Below are 19,716 nucleotides of genomic sequence, written 5' to 3'. Positions count from 1 at the left end.
TACAAGCTTTCGCAACCAACGATTGCTTCATCAGGAAAGAGGGAAGGAGAGGGAAAGACAAAAGGATGTGGGTTTTAAGGGAGAGGGTAAGGAGTCATTCCAATCCCGGGAACGGAAAGACTTACTTTGGGGAGAAAAAGGGTCAGGTATACACTGGCACACACACACACACATATCCATCCGCACATAACAGACACAAGCAGACATATGTAGAGGCAAAGAGTTTGGGTAGAGATGTCAGTCGAGGCGGAAGTACAGAGGCAAAGATGTTATTGAATGACAGGTGAGGTATGAGCGGCAGCCACTTGAAATTAGTGGAGGTTCAGGCCTGGTGGGTAATGGGAAGAGAGGATATATTGAAGGGCAAGTTCCCATCTCCAGAGTTCTGATAGGTTGGTGTCAGTGGGGAGTATCCAGATAACCCGGACAGTGTAACACTGTGCCAAGATGTGCTGGCCATGCACCAAGGCATGTTTAGCCACAGGGTGATCCTCATTACCAACAAACACTGTCTGCCTGTGTCAGTTCATGCGAATGGACAGTTTTTTGCTTGTCATTCCCACATAGAAAGCTTTACAGTGTAGGCAGGTCAGTTGGTAAATCACGTGGGTGCTGTCACACATGGCTCTGCCTTTGATCGTGTACACCTTCCGGGTTACAGGACTGGAGTAGGTGGTGGTGGGAGGGTGCATGGGGCACGTTTTCCACCAGTGGTGGTTACAAGAGTAGGAGGCAGAGGGTAGGGAAGGTGGTTTGGGGATTTCATAGGGATGAACCAAGAGGTTACGGAGGTTAGGTGGACGGCGGAAAGACACTCTTGGTGGAGTGGGGAGGATTTCATGAAGGATGGATCTCATTTCAGGGCAGGATTTGAGGAAGTTGTATCCCTGCTGGAGAGCCACATTCAGAGTCTGATCCAGTCCCGGGAAGTATCCTGTCACAAGTGGGGCACTTTTGGGATTCTTCTGTGGGAGGTTCTGGGTTTGGGGGGATGAGGAAGTGGCTCTGGTTATTTGCTTCTGTACCAGGTCGGGAGGGTAGCTGTGAGATGCGAAAGCTGTTTTCAGGTTGCTGGTGCAATGGTTCAGGGATTCAGGACTGGAGCAGGTGAATCTGATGGAACCAAAGGAGTTGAGGTTGGAGAGGCAATTCTGGAGTTCTCCTTCACTTTGAGTCCAGATCATGAAGATGTCATCAATAAATCTGTACCAAACTTTGGGTTGGAAGGCATGGGTAACCAAGAAGGCTTCCTCTAAGCGATCCATAAATAGGTTGGCGTACGAGGGGGCCATCCTGGTACCCAGGCTGTTCCCTTTAATTGTTGGTATGTCTGGCCTTCAAAAGTGAAAAAGTTGTGAGTCAGGATAAAGCTGGCTAAGGTATACCCTCTCCCTTAAAACCCACATCCTTTTGTCTTTCCCTCTTCTTCTCTCTTCCCTGATGAAGCAACCATGGGTTGCGAAAGCTTGAAATTTGTGTGTGTGTGTGTGTGTGTGTGTGTGTGTGTGTGTGTGTGTGTGTGTGTGTGTGTGTGTGTTATTGTTTCTGTCAAAGTACCTTCCAGAGAAGTGGTGGCAAACATTGTTTACAAAAACGCGTCGGTCACTCCCCGGAAAGACTGTTTGCCGTAGAAGGGGCCTTAATACTATTGGACGGATGTGTTGCAATTGTTTACATTTTTTTGTTTGTACGTCAGAGGGGACTTACATTCAGTCAAGTTTATCAAATTTCATGAGTTAAGAAAATAATAAAATATTAATTGTTCAAATTTTGAGCAGAAATACAATTTCTTCTGTAATAACTGAAATCGTTAGTAAAACAAAATACAATGGAAAATCCACGATTATAACAAAATGTTTAATTCTATGGTAATTGAAACATATGGTTAAAAACACAATAAATCAGGTTAATGCAGTCATTAACATTCGACTTGGGTAAGAACTGGGTGAAGTACATTTAAAAAGAGTGATAACAAATGTAAAATTGTGCTGTATCTTCCACATATTAGTTACAGGTAATAGTTGCACAAAGTTTCACAGGCTACAAAATATTAACACATTCCAATGGAATGGAGGGTGCAGAAAGCAAGCTGAAGAGATGATGTTCCATGTTCCCTAAATCATATGAAAATCTTTAACCACATTAACTCATGTTATAATGCAAGTTAAAGGCCTTTTCTTATACTGGCAAAACACTGGAATTAAGGATGAAATCAGGGGACTGTCATATGGCATAAACTAAATTTGTAAAACAAAGTTACAGGCATGGAGAACACACAGGCAAAACTCTACAAAAGATAATTAAAATGTGTGTCCACAATGACAAAACAGCTAACAATAATCTTGTCCTATTCATAAAACTTCCTTATAAAGGATGGGAGAGAATGCAGTGAGCTTATAATCAGATTATAAAACACGAAAAGATTCACAGCTAGAATGTGGTTCTGCACAACAGAAGTGCACGCACTGTTTGTAAACAAACTTTGACTGAGAGGAGATGAGTACATGGCTTGTCCGGCACGGAAGTGAGACGTTGACAGACTTTAATGGCCATTCTCCCTAGCAGGGTGATGGAGGGGGTATTATCCGTGGCATTATGCATGTATTGCAGGAGGGAAAGAGCAGGGTACCAGCGGTATAATGCGAAGTATGCATAAAAACAGACGGTCAAATGCCAGTAATGATCCACACAGAGCAACACCGAATTTGTACATGAAGAGATCCTAACTGTTATACGACAAAACCAAATGCATGGTGGCACAGTAAAAAACATTTAAGAGTACTCAGTTAAGATCATTAGTACAATACTTGCATAGATTCTTAAACAGATATTGGACGACAGAGTGCACCTCTGTGACAATTTACAACAAACACAAAATTCATCAAATGCTGAAGTAGCAGGGTGAGCTATGAAACAAAAGGGGGTGAACTACTGCCACAATGTACGATGAAAACTTTTATTCATTTGGGTGAAAGTCTCTTGCTAACTATATTTCCCACAAGATAACATGTTACTGCGTTTGGGTGATGACATCACATCATGGGTGCTTATCATCAATAAACTAGAGCTTATTTCAGTGGGAGCTTCAATCTTGTAATATCATGGGTGTGTTTGTTTGAATAAACAAACAGGTGTCTCTCATTTCCTAAATGCATGACGGGGCATTGTATCCAAATGATAGCAGTGTCAATTTCCGTGCTCGCTCATACCATCCTCACTTTGTCAATAAATTACTTCGTAAGAAGTAAGGTGAATAATAATGAAACTTGTGTTCATCTGGGTGAACTCTCTATCTCCCTTACTGCTCTACAGTGAGAGGGTAGCACAATTCTTCTCAACTTCAGGGGCGCATTCAACTCTTCTCTATTGAATAGATAACTCAGGTGCTTCATTTAGCAAAGATTTCCACGAAAATGCATACTGTATCGGGCATGTTAAGGGTTTATGGAAGGTGGTACTATACTTCGGAGGAGTCCTGGAAGTGCAAAGCGCCACCAAACTAAATGGCGGTTTACGGGAAGACACCCCATAACGGCGCGCTTCATTATTGTGGTGTGTTTCAGCTTCATTTTCCATCAGCTGGACGTCACTTGCTTCCAAACTCCACTCAGAATTATAGTCTTATTAGCGGGCATGAGAGTGAAAAACTTGCAGTCATTTTTACCCTTAGGCAGCTTGAAAGAAAGCAGGGAAATAAATGCTTCTAAAATGACAGTAGACTTAGCTTATCTGCAAAGCACTGGAACAGTGGAGTATTAGTTGCAAAAGTTAGATGAAAATTCAATGTATCACAATCTATTGAACAAGAAAAGACAAACAGAATGGACAATGCAAAGAGGGGCTCCACATTCTAGGTTTGACAACAAAACAAAATGGTCAACGACACAGCGTTGTAGAAAAACTTTAGTAGGGTAAACTTGATGCATTCTTTCAAAAGGCAAAACAAAATCATTGTCAAAAAAGGAGATCTGAAAGTGAAGTACAGTACAATACTAAAACTCCACAACAAAGCTGAATATAATGCAAATAGCTTAATATCATCAAATAACAAATACTTATACAGTAGTTGGAAGATGATGTCTTTAAACACCTCAAAATCTTCAGAAATACCTTAATTTTTCACATATTACAAACTAAGAATGGTTACTTACAATCACTTAACATTTATACTCTGTATAATACTCTCAGTATACTGTCACTCAATAATATGCAATAAATGACTTATCAATCAAATGAAAATTAGACTTAATTTATGACAGGCAAGATAAAGAAGAAGAGGGAGAGAAGTGGTAGCATTTGGGGGCGTGACAGGCTTATTGCAAGGCAATGGCTGTGCCAGTCCAAATGACTGCGCCATGCGGTCTCTGCTTATAGTAAGCCTTCACTTGGAACATAGGCCGCAATTTAGAAGACTAAAAAACATTGTCTCAACTGGAAACTGACTGCATGGTAAAGTGAATCATGGTTAACATTTATGCAGTGACCTCTGGGGTGGCAGCATAAAACAGACCATTTAACATCCCTTACAACAACGCACAAGGACCTTTTGCCTGCTCACCAATAACCTCAATAAAACAATCTCCTACATCACTTCATATCAAGAAAACTTCGCTGCCCTCTGGGGGATAACAGCCGGAAGTCATCTATCCTCTCTTATCAATTTACAGGGGTAGAACAGATCAATTCTGTTTCATTGTAACTTCATGCATTGAGTTAACCAATCAAGGAACTACCACTTACGAAAAACAGAAGGCATGGATAGAAAAAGAATAAACATTCAGGAAAGTGAATGCAGAGAGACAAGAAAGAAAAGAAAGAGAAGGTAGAAAAAGTTCATTCCTTTCGTTCCACAATGTGGCATGTCACACAATGTCCTATTGGTTTCAGCAACACAAGTGCTAATCGTGTAATTATGACTGCGTATGCACTTGGAACCTAAAGTCGCCTAGTACAAGTAGTAAACAACGGACATCACCAGGACTGTCAGAATCCAATGGTTTGTCACTTTTCTTACAAGGCCTGAATGCTGATTTCGTGTCTGTGCCTGGTCTTGCAATAAAAACAAACTCCCATCAAGGTAGAAAGTTTCCAATGATTTTGGAAATCTTGCACTCGCGTTATGACGGCACCGGGCATTACAGAGCCCTTAAAGCGCTCATGTCTGTGGAGCAAGGAGAAATAATGCTTATAGGAATGATGATGATGATGTCCCATACTTGAGCATTGGGGACAATGCAGGAGAAACACAGCGCTGTACTAGGCAAGGTCCTAGCAGAGGTGGTTTGCCATTGCCTGCTTATAGGAAAGATGTGGCGGCGGCAGTGTGATGGCTGAAGGCTGTTCGCACGTGGTACTCGCGTATCAGCAGTATGGGTTGGCTGGCTGCATGGCGCTGAAAGTACGTGCCCAGGGCATAGATGCCAGGACCCAAATGGAGACGGCAGTGGGAAGCTGACTGGTGGCGAACATGGGGTGGCAAGTGGGCAGCAGCAGTGGCAGGGAATCCACGCTGACTGTTAATAGCTGGAGCACGGCAGCGGCTCAGATGCGTCGCAGTTTTCTTACATGTCACAGCGTCCAGCTGAGAGTCGGCAGGCGGCGACTGAGAAGCAAAACCGAAGCAGCTACAACTATCAAATGCGGCCAGAGTGCATGCAATTCACATGTGTACTGTGAGGTGCAGCTTGGTGGACTCAGCGAGCATGTGTAGGTGTGGCATGCTGCAGAAGCGGGCAGAGGACTTTGTCCGAGCCCTGGTATGTGCAGACAGAGTCTGGCACAGCGTCGCAGGTGGCTCAGTTGTAGCAGCCAGGCTCGGCTTGCAGCAGAATAACAGTGATGATTTCTGACCAAGCACACAGCATCAAACATGAGCCAGAATAAACGGCCACCCTGTGGACTGAACGGTGGGAACGAATCGCGATTCTGACACCAACTGTAAATGAGTAGGTGGTTTGAGGATGGGGAGAGAAACTTCTGACACCAATGTCAATGTATAAAATGGCAGGGAAGGGGAAAGAAGGTTGTTAAATGTGCCTCTTGACGACAGGGTGCAGGAGGTCGAGCAGTAATGATTAGAATGGGCATCCAGGGCTGCTGTTAAATGACAAAACAGGGAATTAAGTACAATAAAGAGGATATATTTCAATACACGGAGTACAAAGGCGTGCCTAGGGTCGCAAGTTAGCAGGTTTAGGCATAGCAGCTGACTCTTCACTGTGACCAAATACTGAAGGAAAATTACTTAGTTGCTTTGTGTTTTTCTGAGTTGTTCCACTAACGCAAAACTTGCCCTTCTATTTGCCTAGTGGGCAACAATCAGATTGGTATCCCACCATTATCCAGGGCATCTCCAGATATGTCTTCCACCTGGAATCTCATTGACTGGAGTATAACTGTTTACAGTGATGAGTCCCATTTTGAACTGAGCCCTGAGGACCAGTGAAGATATGTCTCAGGACACACTGGAAGTGGTAGAATACCAATCAGGCTGTCCTCCACCATACAGTCTGACAACTAGGATGCCATTTCTTTTTATTGTAGGACCCCTTTGGTTGTCATCCATGGCACCCTTACAGCACAGAAATATCAATGATATCCTATGCCCTGTTTCGTTGCACTTCTCCCTGTCCCCACACAGAGTTTCTCGCTTGCCAAACATCTCCTTGGCCAGCAAGATTGCCGGTTCTCTCCCAAATTGGGAACATTTGGAGCATTATGAGCAGGGTTGTCCAACAAGCTTGACATTTTGACACTCTGACATGCCAACTGGACAAATCTGACATGATATTCCTCAGCAGGACATCCAACAACTCTATGAACCATTGCCAAGTCGAATAACTGCTTGGATAAGGGCCAGAGGTGTACCAAAGCATTACTTACTTGCTCAATTTGTGAAGCTCTTGAATAAATCATCCACTTTTTCTGAAATTGTAATCATTCCTTGTCGGTACACGTAAACCACATCTATCGATTTCTGTAACATTCAGATGATTTCTTTGTGATGCATCTTTATTCCCTTCCTTATAGTGTATATATTCACATAAAAAACTGTTATAGGATACATACATTATCCATACTGATTTGTTGGCTTACTTTGCTCTCATTAACTTCTGTTTCCACCAGAAATGTTTCACAATTGAAGGGGTTGGTGGAAGAAAATACTAACCTTCAAGTTAGTAAGTGCTGTGTTTTTGAATGTTTGACATGCTTGCAAAAAGCAGCCCCTGTGTACATAAGGCCAGAAATGGGTGTGTGCTACATAAATTGTTTTCTCTTATTGTATTGATGTTCTTTTTCTTTATGACATCTGACAACTCAAAATAGGTGCTCTTGTGTTAGCACTTTCTTTCACCAAATCCTTCAATTGTGTTCTTCTTGTCCACCACATTGAGTACTTACAATTAGAAGTTATACCACCTACGAGATCCCTTCTCTGATAAGCAATTGCAATATCTTAAGATTCATGTGTATTTAGTAACGGAGAGACTTTGGTGCTGAATGTGCATGTACTAACCAATCAAAAACTTTTTCTCGCATATGAGGTTTATAAGTTGTTAACCATCACTCTCCACACAAATTCCATTTAAACAAATATTTTACAATCATTACTTTAACTAGATGTGTGAGATCATCTACATTTGACATTTGTTGACATTACTTCATGAACACTTTCTCACAGTTGATAGTACACATAATACAGTCATGACAGATAGGAGCCAGGTTGTTTTATGTAATTACTCCAGTTTTTATTGGGTCACTGATGATGACCATGTATATGTTTGGAGACTCTATTATAAATACTTCAATCCTGCATTTGCTGTGACATGACAAAGCATGTCAGTGGAGTACAAGTATGGGATAGCCATTGTATGTAAGCCAACACTCATTCTAACATTAAAAAAACCATGACAGTGTAGTGCTTAGTAAAGGACACCTAGTATCAGCATATGTAGCCTCTCATCACAGGCATTACAGAAGACATTTTCCAGCAAGACAGTGCATGGGCTACTCACAAACTAGGTTTCACACAACTGCTTCCCAATACTTTTATACTTCCGTGGCTACCAAATTGCTCTTTATACTATCGACAGAACATTAGTGATTTCGTCTGGGACACTGTGAGTAAATACTTCTTGTACTTCAGATTAGGAGGCCTCCTTCCAGCAACTGTTGATGGATAAGCCAAAGTCTACCACTTAAAAACTGCATGCCTCTGCCCCAGCCTACATCATATGCTCTACTCATGAGCTCTGTATGAAAATGTTGAAATAAAATTCAAGAGAAAAGTTTTGATGCCTTACATTCATTTTGTTACTTAGTTAACAAAAAGTAAGGGAAGATGCTAAACTTTAAAATACTAAATATCTAGAACGTAGTATTATGTTACAAAAAATTCTTAAGTTCATAATGTTATTGTATTTATTCTCCACCATGTGCTTTTTAAAGGCAAGATGATGGCAAAAATTTAAAAAATAAATAAATAAATAAAAAAATAAAAATGAAAAACTGCTCTGCATTGCTACATACCAGAAACAATATGTGTGTGCTTTGAGTGTTGAGAAAACTTTGCCCAATCACCTAGACAGCATACCCCATTTTTAGCCAGCGTCAGAGGGCCAGCATCAGTCCACTGGAGACCTTGCTCATCCACACGAGTATTTCCATTAACAGCACAGGTAAAAACAGGTGAAAAGTGTTCAATATAACGTTGTCCCAGTTGCCCACCTCGCCTCAGGAGCCGCTGCGCTAAGAGCACATCTCTTCCAATTGCCAACAGGTGTACTGGCTTCTTCTGACTGCTTCCCTAAAATGTTTAAAATAAGACTCTAATGTCCATGATAGTTCCAGCTCAAAGGTATAAGAGCACAACTGAAGTCAATAACCAGAATGTGTGACAATGTAAAATAAATAAATGTGCCCTACTTGGTAAAAATGAAACAATTTCCAATCAGCATGGCATGGTAAAAATCTGCTGTAATCTATTCGTTTGATATTAATCACACAAATGTTATTTACTTCATTATGCTTATCAAAGGTACATGTAATCATAAGACATCACTGCTGACCAGTAATTGCCGTCAAAAAGCAAAATATTTAGTACTGCCAACAGACATATATAAAAGTACACAACACCATCCTAGCTTTAAAAGATATTGGTTCCTTCAAAAGCAAGGGGTAGGTCACTGAGACTCCAGCTTGAGGTGCACCTAGTTGTTGTGAGCACAAGAGGAGAGAAAGATGAAGGAGGAAGATGTCAAAGAGGGAGGAACGTCAATGGCAGTATACTGATAAGCACTATGCCAGCTTTAATCCGCAGATTATGAGAACAGAGTGAGAAGTAAAGATAGATTAGAGGTAAAAATGAATAGTGCAGGAGGGAAAAATGAGAAAGAGGGAAGGGAGCAGAGAGCAGAATGAAGATGAAAGGGTAAAGCACCAAACAAAATAAAACTATGGAAATTCCAAGCTACAATAAAATAATGAATTTGCAAAGGATACAGATTACCAACTGGAGGAGTGGTGAATGGAAGACAGCCACATTTAAAGTACATTTGTAATAAAGAGACTAAGCTGTCAGACAAAGTCTTTCCTTGAGAGCAGAAAAACACACACGTAGGGGATCAGTATCCTCTCAAGGCACTGGCACATGAATGTAGTGAGCAGCAATTGTGACAGGAGCAGGTAATGGGTATGCAGAAATGGTGTGGGGTGGTATGAATGAGAGGCAGGGTTAGAGTGGGGAAAGATGCTGTAGTGCTCCCTGTGGGAGTGTGCGAAGACACTGCAAGGATAGGATGAATGGTTGCCAAGTGCAGGGGGCTGTGATAGTGAGGAAAAAGAAAAATAAGAGAAGGAGAGAAGAGGAAAGGACTATGCAGATGTGCTGGGGGGATAGTAGCTGTGTGTGAGGCTGGAGTGGGAACATGGAAGATGATAGAAGCTGGTGGGAACAGTGAATAGCAAAGGCTAAGGCCAGGGGGTGGGGGACGGGGTGGGAATATGGGAATGAAGAAGTTGTTGTAAGGAGTTTTTGTACCTGTGCGTTCCATAAAATCTGGTGTTTAAGGGCAGAATCCAGATGGCACAGACTGTGAAACAGTTGTCAAAGTCAAGCAACAGGGTGGTTCGGCTACCTGTTGGCCACAGTTTGGCAGTGGCCATTCATTCACACACATGGATTGTTTGTGATCATTCCCACATAAAATGCTACACAGTTTTTGCAGTTAAGCTAGCAGAATGCATGACTGCTTTGACAGGCTGCCCTGCCTTTGATAGGGTAAGAGATACCTGCAAAAGAACATTAGCAAGAAGTTAGGAGCATGGATAGAACAGAGATGAAATAGGATGTCATGCAGACTGGATGGACAGATGAATTCCACTGTGAGGGAATTGGGGAGATATTTTTCATTTCACATAATGATGAGAAGTGATCAAAACTCTGGCAGAAAATGTAATTCAGATTAAAGGTGGGTAAACTCATTCATCTTTGGAAACTAGTTCAGTGGTGATCATTTCTTTTTGGGAACCATTCATTTTTATTCATTCACCACACTCTTTTTCCTAATTGTCTGTGTTACATGGATTTTAGATAAATTTTCAAAAATAAATAAATAAATAAATAAATAAATAACCAAGCATATTAAAAACAAAGATTCCAAGACTTACCAAGCGGGAAAGTGCCGGCAGACAGGCACAATGAACAAAACACACAAACACACACACACAGAATTACTAGCTTTCGCAACCGATGGTTGCTTCTTCAGGAAGGAGAGGGAAAGACGAAAGGGTGTGGGTTTTAAGGGAGAGGGTAAGGAGTCATTCCAATCCCGGGAGCGGAAAGACTTCCCTTAGGGGAAAAAAAGGACAGGTGTACACACACACACACACACACACACACACACACACACACACACACACACACACATATCCATCCGCACATACACAGACACAAGCAGACATATTTAAAGGCAAAGAGTAAGGGCAGAGATGTCAGTCGAGGCGGAAGTACAGAGGCAAAGAAGTTGTTGAAAGACAGGTGAGGTATGAGCGACGGCAACTTGAAATTAGCGGAGGTTGAGGCCTGGCAGATATCGAGAAGAGAGGATATACTGAAGGGCGAGTTCCCATCTCCAGAGTTCGGATAGGTTGGTGTTGGTGGGAAGTATCCAGATAACTCGGACGGTGTAACACTGTGCCAAGATGTGCTGGCCGTGCATCAAGGCATGTTTAGCCACAGGGTGATCCTCATTACCAACAAACACTGTCTGCCTGTGTCCATTCATGCGAATGGACAGTTTGTTGCTTGTCATTCCCACATAGAAAGCGTCACAGTGCAGGCAGGTCAGTTGGTAAATCACGTGGGTGCTTTCACACGTGGCTCTCCCTTTGATCGTGTACACCTTCCAGGTTACAGGACTGGAGTAGGTGGTGGTGGGAGGGTGCATAGGACAGATTTAACACCGGGGGCGGTTGCAAGGGTAGGAGCCAGAGGGTAGGGAAGGTGGTTTGGAGACTTCAAAGGGATGAACCAAGAGGTTACGAAGGTTAGGTGGACGGCGGAAAGACACTCTTGGTGGAGTGGGGAGGATTTCATGAAGGATTTTAGGAAGTCGTATCCCTGCTGGAGACCCACATTCAAGGTCTGATCCAGTCCCGGGAAGTATTCTGTCACAAGTGGGGCACTTTTGGGGTTCTTCTGTGAGAGGTTCTGGGTTTGAGGCTATGAGGAAGTGGCTCTGGTTATCTGCTTCTGTACCAGGTTGGGAGGGTAGTTGCGGGATGCGAAAGCTGTTTTCAGGTTGTTGGTGTAATGGTCGAGGGATTCAGAACTGGAGCAGATTCGTTTGCCACGAAGGCCTAGGCTGTAGGGAAGGGACCGTTTGATATGGATTGGGTGGCAGCTGTCATAATGGAGGTACTGTTGCTTGTTGGTGGGTTTGATGTGGACGGATGTGTGAAGCCGGCCATTGGACAGATGGAGGTCAACGTCTAGGAAAGTGGCATGGGATTTGGAGTAGGACCAGGTGAATCTGATGTAACCGAAGGAGTTGAGGTTGGAGAGGAAATTCTGGAGTTGTTCTTCACTGTGAGTCCAAATCATGAAGATGTCATCAATAAATCTGTACCAAACTTTGGGTTGGCAGGCTTGGGTAACCAAGAAGGCTTCCTCTAAGCGGCCCATAAACAGGTTGGCATATGAGGGGGCCATCCTGGTACCCATGGCTGTTCCCTTTAATTGTTGGTATGTCTGGCCTTCAAAAGTGAAGAAGTTGTGGGTCAGGATGAAGCTGGCTAAGGTGACGAGGAAAGAGGTTTTAGGTAGGGTGGCAGGTGATCGGCGTGAAAGGAAGTGCCCCATTGCAGCGAGGCCCTGGACGTGCGGGATATTCGTGTATAGGGAAGTGGCATTGGTTACAAGGATGGTTTCCGGGGGTAACAGACTGGGTACGGATTCCAGGCGTTCGAGAAAGTGGTTGGTGTCTTTGATGAAGGATGGGAGACTGCATGTAATGGGTTGAAGGTGTTGATCTACGTAGGCAGAGATACGTTCTGTGGGGGCTTGGTAACCAGCTACAATGGGGCGGCCAGGATGTTTGGGTTTGTGAATTTTAGGAAGTAGGTAGAAGGTAGGAGTGCGAGGTGTCGGTGGGGTCAGAAGTTTGATGGAATCAGGTGAAAGGTTTTGTAGGGGGCCTAAGGTTCTGAGGATTCCTTGAAGCTCCGCCTGGACATCAGGAATGGGATTACCTTGGCAAACTTTGTATGTAGAGTTGTCTGAAAGCTGACGCAGTCCCTCAGCCACATACTCCCGACGATCAAGTACCACCGTCGTGGAACCCTTGTCAGCCGGAAGAATGATGATGGATCGGTCAGCTTTCAGATCACGGATAGCCTGGGCTTCGGCTGTGGTGATGTTGGGAGTAGGATTAAGGTTTTTCAAGGAATATTGAGAGGCAAGGCTGGAAGTGAGAAATTCCTGGAAGGTTTGGAGAGGGTGATTTTGAGGAAGAGGGGGTGGGTCCCGCTGTGATGGAGGACGGAACTGTTGCAGGCAGGGTTCAATTTGGATAGTGTCCTGGGGAGTTGGATCATTAGGAGTGGGATCAGGATTATTTTTCTTCGTGGCAAAGTGACTACGAGTGTAGGACAGTAAATCTTTGACAAGGGCAGTTTGGTTGAACCTGGGAGTGGGGCTGAAGGTGAGGCCTTTGGATAGGACAGAGGTTTCGGATTGGGAGAGGGGTTTGGAGGAAAGGTTAACTACTGAATTGGGGTGTTGTGGTTCCAGATTGTGTTGACTATAATTTTGAGGTGTTGGGGGGACTGGAGCTGAAAGTGGGAGATTGAGTAGACGGGAGAGACTGGGTCTGTGTGCAATGAGAGGAGGTTGAGGTTTGTTGGAAAGGTTGTGGAGGGTGAGTGAGTTGCCTTTCCGGAGGTGGGAAACCAGGAGATTGGATAGTTTTTTGAGGTGGAGGGTGGCATGTTGTTCTAATTTGCGGTTGGCCTGTAGGAGGATGCTATGTACAACCGGTGTGGATGTGGGAGAGGAAAGATTGAGGACTTTGATTTGGGATAGGAGTTGACGGGTGTGTTCATTGTCCGAGTCGATGTATAGGTGAAGGATTAGGCGGGTGAGGGCTATGGATTGTGCTGTTTGGAACTGGTATAAGGACTGATGGAAAGAAGGATTGCAGCCAGAGATGGGAACTTTAAGTGTGAGGCCTTTGGGAGTAATGCCAAATGTCAGACAAGCCTGAGTAAATAAAATATGGGAGCGTAATCTGGCTAGGGTGAAGGCATGTTTGCGGAGGGAATGTAAATAAAATTTAATGGGGTCGTTGTAGGGATGTTGTGAGGTTGACATGGTATTAGAAGGTGGAAGGGGTAATATGAGGTTAAAGTGAAAGTAAATAGAAATTTATATAGGGAGAGATAAAGGTGTGAAAAAAGTCGAAAAAGTGTTGGTTTGAAATGAGCTATGTTGATCCTGTGCTGAACTTAGGTTGGTGAACAACAATGGGTGCAAAGGTTGGGTAGTTATGTTGTCTCCAGATCACGTTAAAGGGTGGGGAAATTCAAGAAAATTTCGAAAAACGTTTCGAAAAAATAATTTCCGAAAAAATAAAATTCGAAAAAAATTTTCGAATAAAATCTCGAAAAATGTGTATGTAAATGTATTCAAAGGACTGGTTATGTACTGGCAGGTTATGAGAATGAGGCTAACAATTGTTTGATGAAGAAATAATAACGTGTAAACCTGTGGGAAGCTGCTCTCTCAGTAAGTACTTCATTATAGATAATTGCATCATCTGCAAAAAGCCTGACATTACTTTTAATATTGTCTGCAAGGTGATTAATGTACAAATGAACAGCAAGGAACCCAGCACACTTCCCTGGGGCACACCTGAAGTCACTTCTATGTCTAAGAATGACTCTCCATCTGAGACAACATGCTACATCCCCCCTGCCAAAAAGTCCTCAATCCAGTCATAAATTTCGCTTCATACCCCAAATGATCATACTTTTGACAATAAGCACAGGTGTGGTATGGAGTCAAATGCTTTTTGGATATAAAGAAATACTGCCTCTACAAAACTGTCTTGATGCAAAGCTTTCAGTGTGTCATGTAAGAAAAGTCTGAGCTGGGTTTCAAATGATCAATGCTGGTTGGCATGAGGTGGTCTTTCTGCACAAGAAACCTAATTATATTTGAGCTCAGAATATGTTCTAAGATTCAGCAACAAATTGATGTCAAGGATACTGGATGGTAATTTTGTGGATCACTTCTATGACTCTTCTTGTAGACAGGTGTGATCTATCTTTTTTTTTTTTTTTTTTTTTTTTATTTAAGAACTGGACATGGTGTTTTGTTCAAGGGATCTATGACAGATTATAGTTAGAAGCGGGACTAACTCAGCTGCGAATTCAGTATAGAATCTGATAGAGATTCCATTGGGCCCTGGAGCTTTGTTCAATTTTAAAGATTTCAGCTGTTTCTCAACACCTCTGACACTCATACCGATTTCACTCATCTTTTCAGTGCTACGATGATTAAATTGGTGTAATCCTCCTAGGTTTTCCATTGTAAAGGAACATTTGAGAACAGAGTTAAATATTTCCGCTTTTGGTTTGCCAGCCTCAGGTTCAGTTCCTGTCTCATTCATTAGGGACTGAGACTCTAACTTTGGTGCCACTAACGACCACAATTTCTTTGGGTTTTGTGAAAGATCATTGGCAATATTCTGCTCAGTAGTCATGAAAGCTCTCAAGCAGCCAAAAACATTTCATTCAGCATCTCTCTATCTATAATCCAACATTTTGTTTCACACCTATTATGCAGCAACCTTTGTTTTTTTAGAAGTTTCTTTACAGTGACTGTACACCATGGAGGTTCCCTCACATTATGATTCATTTTACTGGGTACATATCTATATAGTGCATGGTCAATTATTGTTTAACTTGAGTCAGAGTTCCTCTACATGACCCTGACCTGTGCTGAAAGTCAAGTTCCTCATTTAAATGTGACACTACTGATTTTTTATCTAGTTTACTGAACATATATATCTTTCAGACTATTTTAGTTTTCCTTTGTACTTTGGTAATCATTGTTGCCACAACAGTGTCAAGGCCAGTGATACCAGTTTCAACATGGACATCCCCAAAGAGGTCCGACCTGTTTGTTGCCATTAGATTCAATATATTTTCATCATGAGTGGGTTTCCTAACTATCTGTTGTAGGTAGTTTCCAGAGAAGGCATTTAGTAAGTAGTTTCCAGAGAAGGCATTTAGTAATGTTTCACAAGATGTCTTTTTACACCCACCACTAACAAAACTACAATTTTTCCAGTTAATTGTTGGATGGTTTAAGTCTACACCAATGATTACAGCATGACTGGGGAACTTATGTACAAGTGATGTTTTGTCTGATGTCTTCAGTTACATCAGGAGATGAGTCTTGTACAATTTCTTGCAGCTTCCATTTCTGTCTCGGTGGATTTGAATTTCTTGTCTACTGTGACAAATACATCACCTACATTTCTGAATTGTCAATCCTTTCGACATACACTTGAATTTTCCACAAAAATCTCACTGCTATCAATTTTATGTTTCAACCAGCTTTCTGTACCTAGCATTATGTGACATTTACTGCTTTTCATGAGTGATTCAAACTCTGCCAATTTGTTGCAAATGCTTTGGCAGTTTACCATTAGGATTTTAATACTCTCACTTATGGGAGGCATTTATTTCAGTCTTACACCAATACATCTGGGTTTCCTATAGCTGTCATTATCAGGATAGGATGGAGAGTCGTCTAATCTAAAAAACCTTTGTGTGCACCCCACACATCATCAGCTACGTCTGTAGCAGCCTCGGAGGTGTAGTGTACACCTGGCCCATTTAATGGAGCCTCCAGTTCTCAAACCTATGGCGCAAGTCTAGGAACTCACAGTCTAGCTTGTCACAGAACCTTCAAAGTCTCTGGTTCAGTCCTTCCACTTGACACAGAACCAAAGGGCCACAATCAGTTCTGAGGACAGTGCTCCGAATTGTGAGCATCATTGAACTCCGCATGCAAGGCTGATCTTCTCAACCAACTCTGCCAGTCACTGGAATGATTCATTTAAAATCTCAGAGCCCAGACGACAGGCATCATTTGTTCCAATGTTGCCACAATATTCAGTTGGCTGCACCCTATTCCTTCAATGGCAATTGCCACTGGAATAGCCTCTTCAATATTCTGAATGCCCCCCCCCCCCCCCCCCCCTTCAGGCGTACACACAGAGTGCACCCTGAGTCCTTTCCTGTCTCTTGTTGCCATCTGCATAGGGGTTACCATCATTCACTGTACGTTTGAACTGCTGACAATGGCCTATAGCATTTTGCATTTGCCTCCTCAAAACAGGTTTCCTCAAAACAAGTGAAGTGAGTCCCACTGGCTCAGTTTCAGTTTTGGTGAAAGACAGCACCTCAGACTTGTTGGTTAGGGTGATTGTTACAACGCCATGCATCTTGCCTGGTCCCCAGCCACGCTCCACAGGATAACTAGATCTACCATTGACACACCACTTGCAGCCAGGTGCACAAGTAATGACAGATCCTATATTTTCTGCAGAGGAGACAGGGTCTGCAGGAAAGGATAGCACTAGAGGTACCTCTTGCATCGCTATCACAACCCTCAAGAGCTCTTCCAACACACCAATTCGCACCAACTGCCAGTCATTTGACAGTAGTCAGAGCGATTTCCAGCTGCTTTTGAATGTCAACTAACTCATCCCATGTTAGAGAACAGCATTCACAGTGGAGATGAGTTTTGGCATTCATTGCATTGCAAGGCTGTGAACATATAACTTTAATTTAAGCCTAGTGATTGTCTTTTAATCTGTTGAGCTAAAAAGTTGCTGTCTCCCTATAAGAATTGAAGCAAATATACGAAATGAAATTTCTATTACGGCAACACAAAAACCTGTGCTAAAAATTACCAGTTTCCCAAAACTTTTTGAGGTTTTAATTATAGTTGTTAGCAAACTCAAAACAGAGTCAATTTATGATAACTGAAGATAATATATAGGGATATTCCTCTTTAAGGGAAAACTAGATGTAACACAATATGTTAGTCAGAAAATCTGCTACAGTAACTAAATCACAAACGCCAGTTTACAACAAATTACTCAAATTATGCAAAGGACAATGGTAGCTTCCGAAAATTCTCAAAAAAGCACACTGATTTGCTTTGATGTACAATGGAATTCAGGGGTGACATATTCTTTGGCAGAATAGTGAACCACAAATGCTCATTAGCTGTGAGATAAGTTACATATCCAGAACACTCATACTGGTAATTTATGAAAATATGGTTTTGTAAACACTCGAAATTTCCCAAACAAGGCCAGCCTATTTCTCACGAAATTGTACAAAGAAATTAGAGAACAATTGTTTTGAAAGAGAATAAGCCTACTGTTCTCAAAAATTTTAAAAGAGCACCATCACGCTTAAGCCTATTTTTGACAATAATACTACAAGTTTATCACAGCACTCGTGAAAATTTGAAATTTCATTATGTATCACAATGCAAATGGGTATTTATACAATCAATAAAAGATTTTGTAGAAGGGATGTGAACAGTAAAATATTCGAATCCACAACTTCAAATCGGAACACGAGTCTTGTACATGCGGTCTCACACAACAGAAAATTCCAAAGTCCACTTTTATATATAAATAAACATGCGTATTGCATCAATTTTTCACTTAGCTGATTCTGAAGACACTCCTACATTGGCTTGCTGAAGACAAACACTGTAACATGAGTATCTCAGTCAAAATAACTAAAATATGCAGCACCAATAAAGCATGTCTTCTGCCTGCTGCAGCTAACAGATCCGCAACACCTTGTCTCTCCAGTCACTTACAGTCCCCAACTCCCCCTGTCTGACCACAAAGAAATGCTCTCCTTGTGATTTAGTACCATCCATGACTGGAGCAACCAAACCATGTTTCCTGAGTGTTATGACTACATCTTGTCATGCTGTAATATGAGAAATATGCTCCCCACTCCTCCCACAGCAGTATTTCATCACCTGCCCGATCTACACAATATGTTTGTTCATCAGTATTTCACTTTTGCTATCAGCCCCTTGCCCCATGGCTCATATCCCTTAAAGACCTAGATGTAGGACCTGTCACATACTTCTTACATTTACCATGTATTCTGGACCTGTCACAGTGTTTCCTACCCCATAAAAGACAAGTCCAACTGTCAAAGCAGCCATGGTGTCTACTAACAGGCTGCAAACAGTTGATGAAGGTTTCTAGTGTCTCCAGCCGGGTGGTAGCGTTGATATCTCGCACGTTTTGGGAAGTGTCGTACTAACCATATTCTGGCGAAGATGGGTAGTATAACACTTCCCAAAACATTGCAAGATATCAATGCTACCACCCGGCTGGAGACCCAAGAAACCTTCATCAACAGTTTACACCGAAAAAGCCTACAGTCACATAGGCTGCAAACACTATGCACATTCTATGAGGGTGTGCTGTAAAGTATTTCCTCCAAATTTTTAATTTGTTCTCAATATCAATTGAGGGACCACATGTTATGCATATTACTCAGTTGACTTTCCCACTTCATTGATCCAAGTAGGAACCCTCTGCTGCCAGAGGGCTCCTAATTGTAGTGTGGAACATGGTGGTGTGGAACTTGACTATATTGGTGCCGTGATCAACTTTCTAACCAATCCACACAAGGAGACCTCATCTTCAGCTAACAGATATGAGACCACACGTGAGCACTATGACATCTGAAACAATCCAAAGCCTATAGTTCACTATCACCAATCATCCTTAGATATTCTGACTTGGTGCCATCAAATTTTCAACTGTTTATGGAACTTTAAAAATACCTTCAAGGACTTCAAACAGTGGAAACTCCCAGGTGGAATATCGACAACATAATGAAAACATAGATTGCTACTTACCATAAAGATGACATGTTGAGTGGCAGACAGGCACAACAAAAAGACACTTACACATAGTTTTTGGCCAAAGCCATCTTCAGTAAAGGAAACACACACACACATTCAATCACACAAGCAACGAACCTCACACACACGTGGCTGCATCTCTGGTAACTTTGACCAGAATGAAACTGTTATGATGCACAGAAGCAGTGATCTGGAGGGAGAAGGAAGGAAAGGGATAGCAGGGTAAGGGT

General features: G+C 42.3%; 1 protein-coding gene across 1 annotated transcript in view; it reads right to left on the bottom strand.

Moving 5' to 3' along the window:
* LOC126278988 (minichromosome maintenance domain-containing protein 2-like) overlaps positions 1–19,716 on the bottom strand; it is a 247,361-nt gene that overhangs the window by 128,654 nt on the left and 98,991 nt on the right. Inside the window, exon 4 of the mRNA XM_049979294.1 lies at positions 8,530–8,806. Coding sequence (XP_049835251.1) covers positions 8,530–8,806 — 277 coding nt within the window. The remainder of the gene's footprint in view (positions 1–8,529; positions 8,807–19,716) is intronic.

Source organism: Schistocerca gregaria, chromosome 6 (assembly GCF_023897955.1).
Source record: "Schistocerca gregaria isolate iqSchGreg1 chromosome 6, iqSchGreg1.2, whole genome shotgun sequence".
NCBI classification, from domain to species: domain Eukaryota; kingdom Metazoa; phylum Arthropoda; class Insecta; order Orthoptera; family Acrididae; genus Schistocerca; species Schistocerca gregaria.
This window is presented reverse-complemented; position numbering and strand designations above follow the sequence as displayed.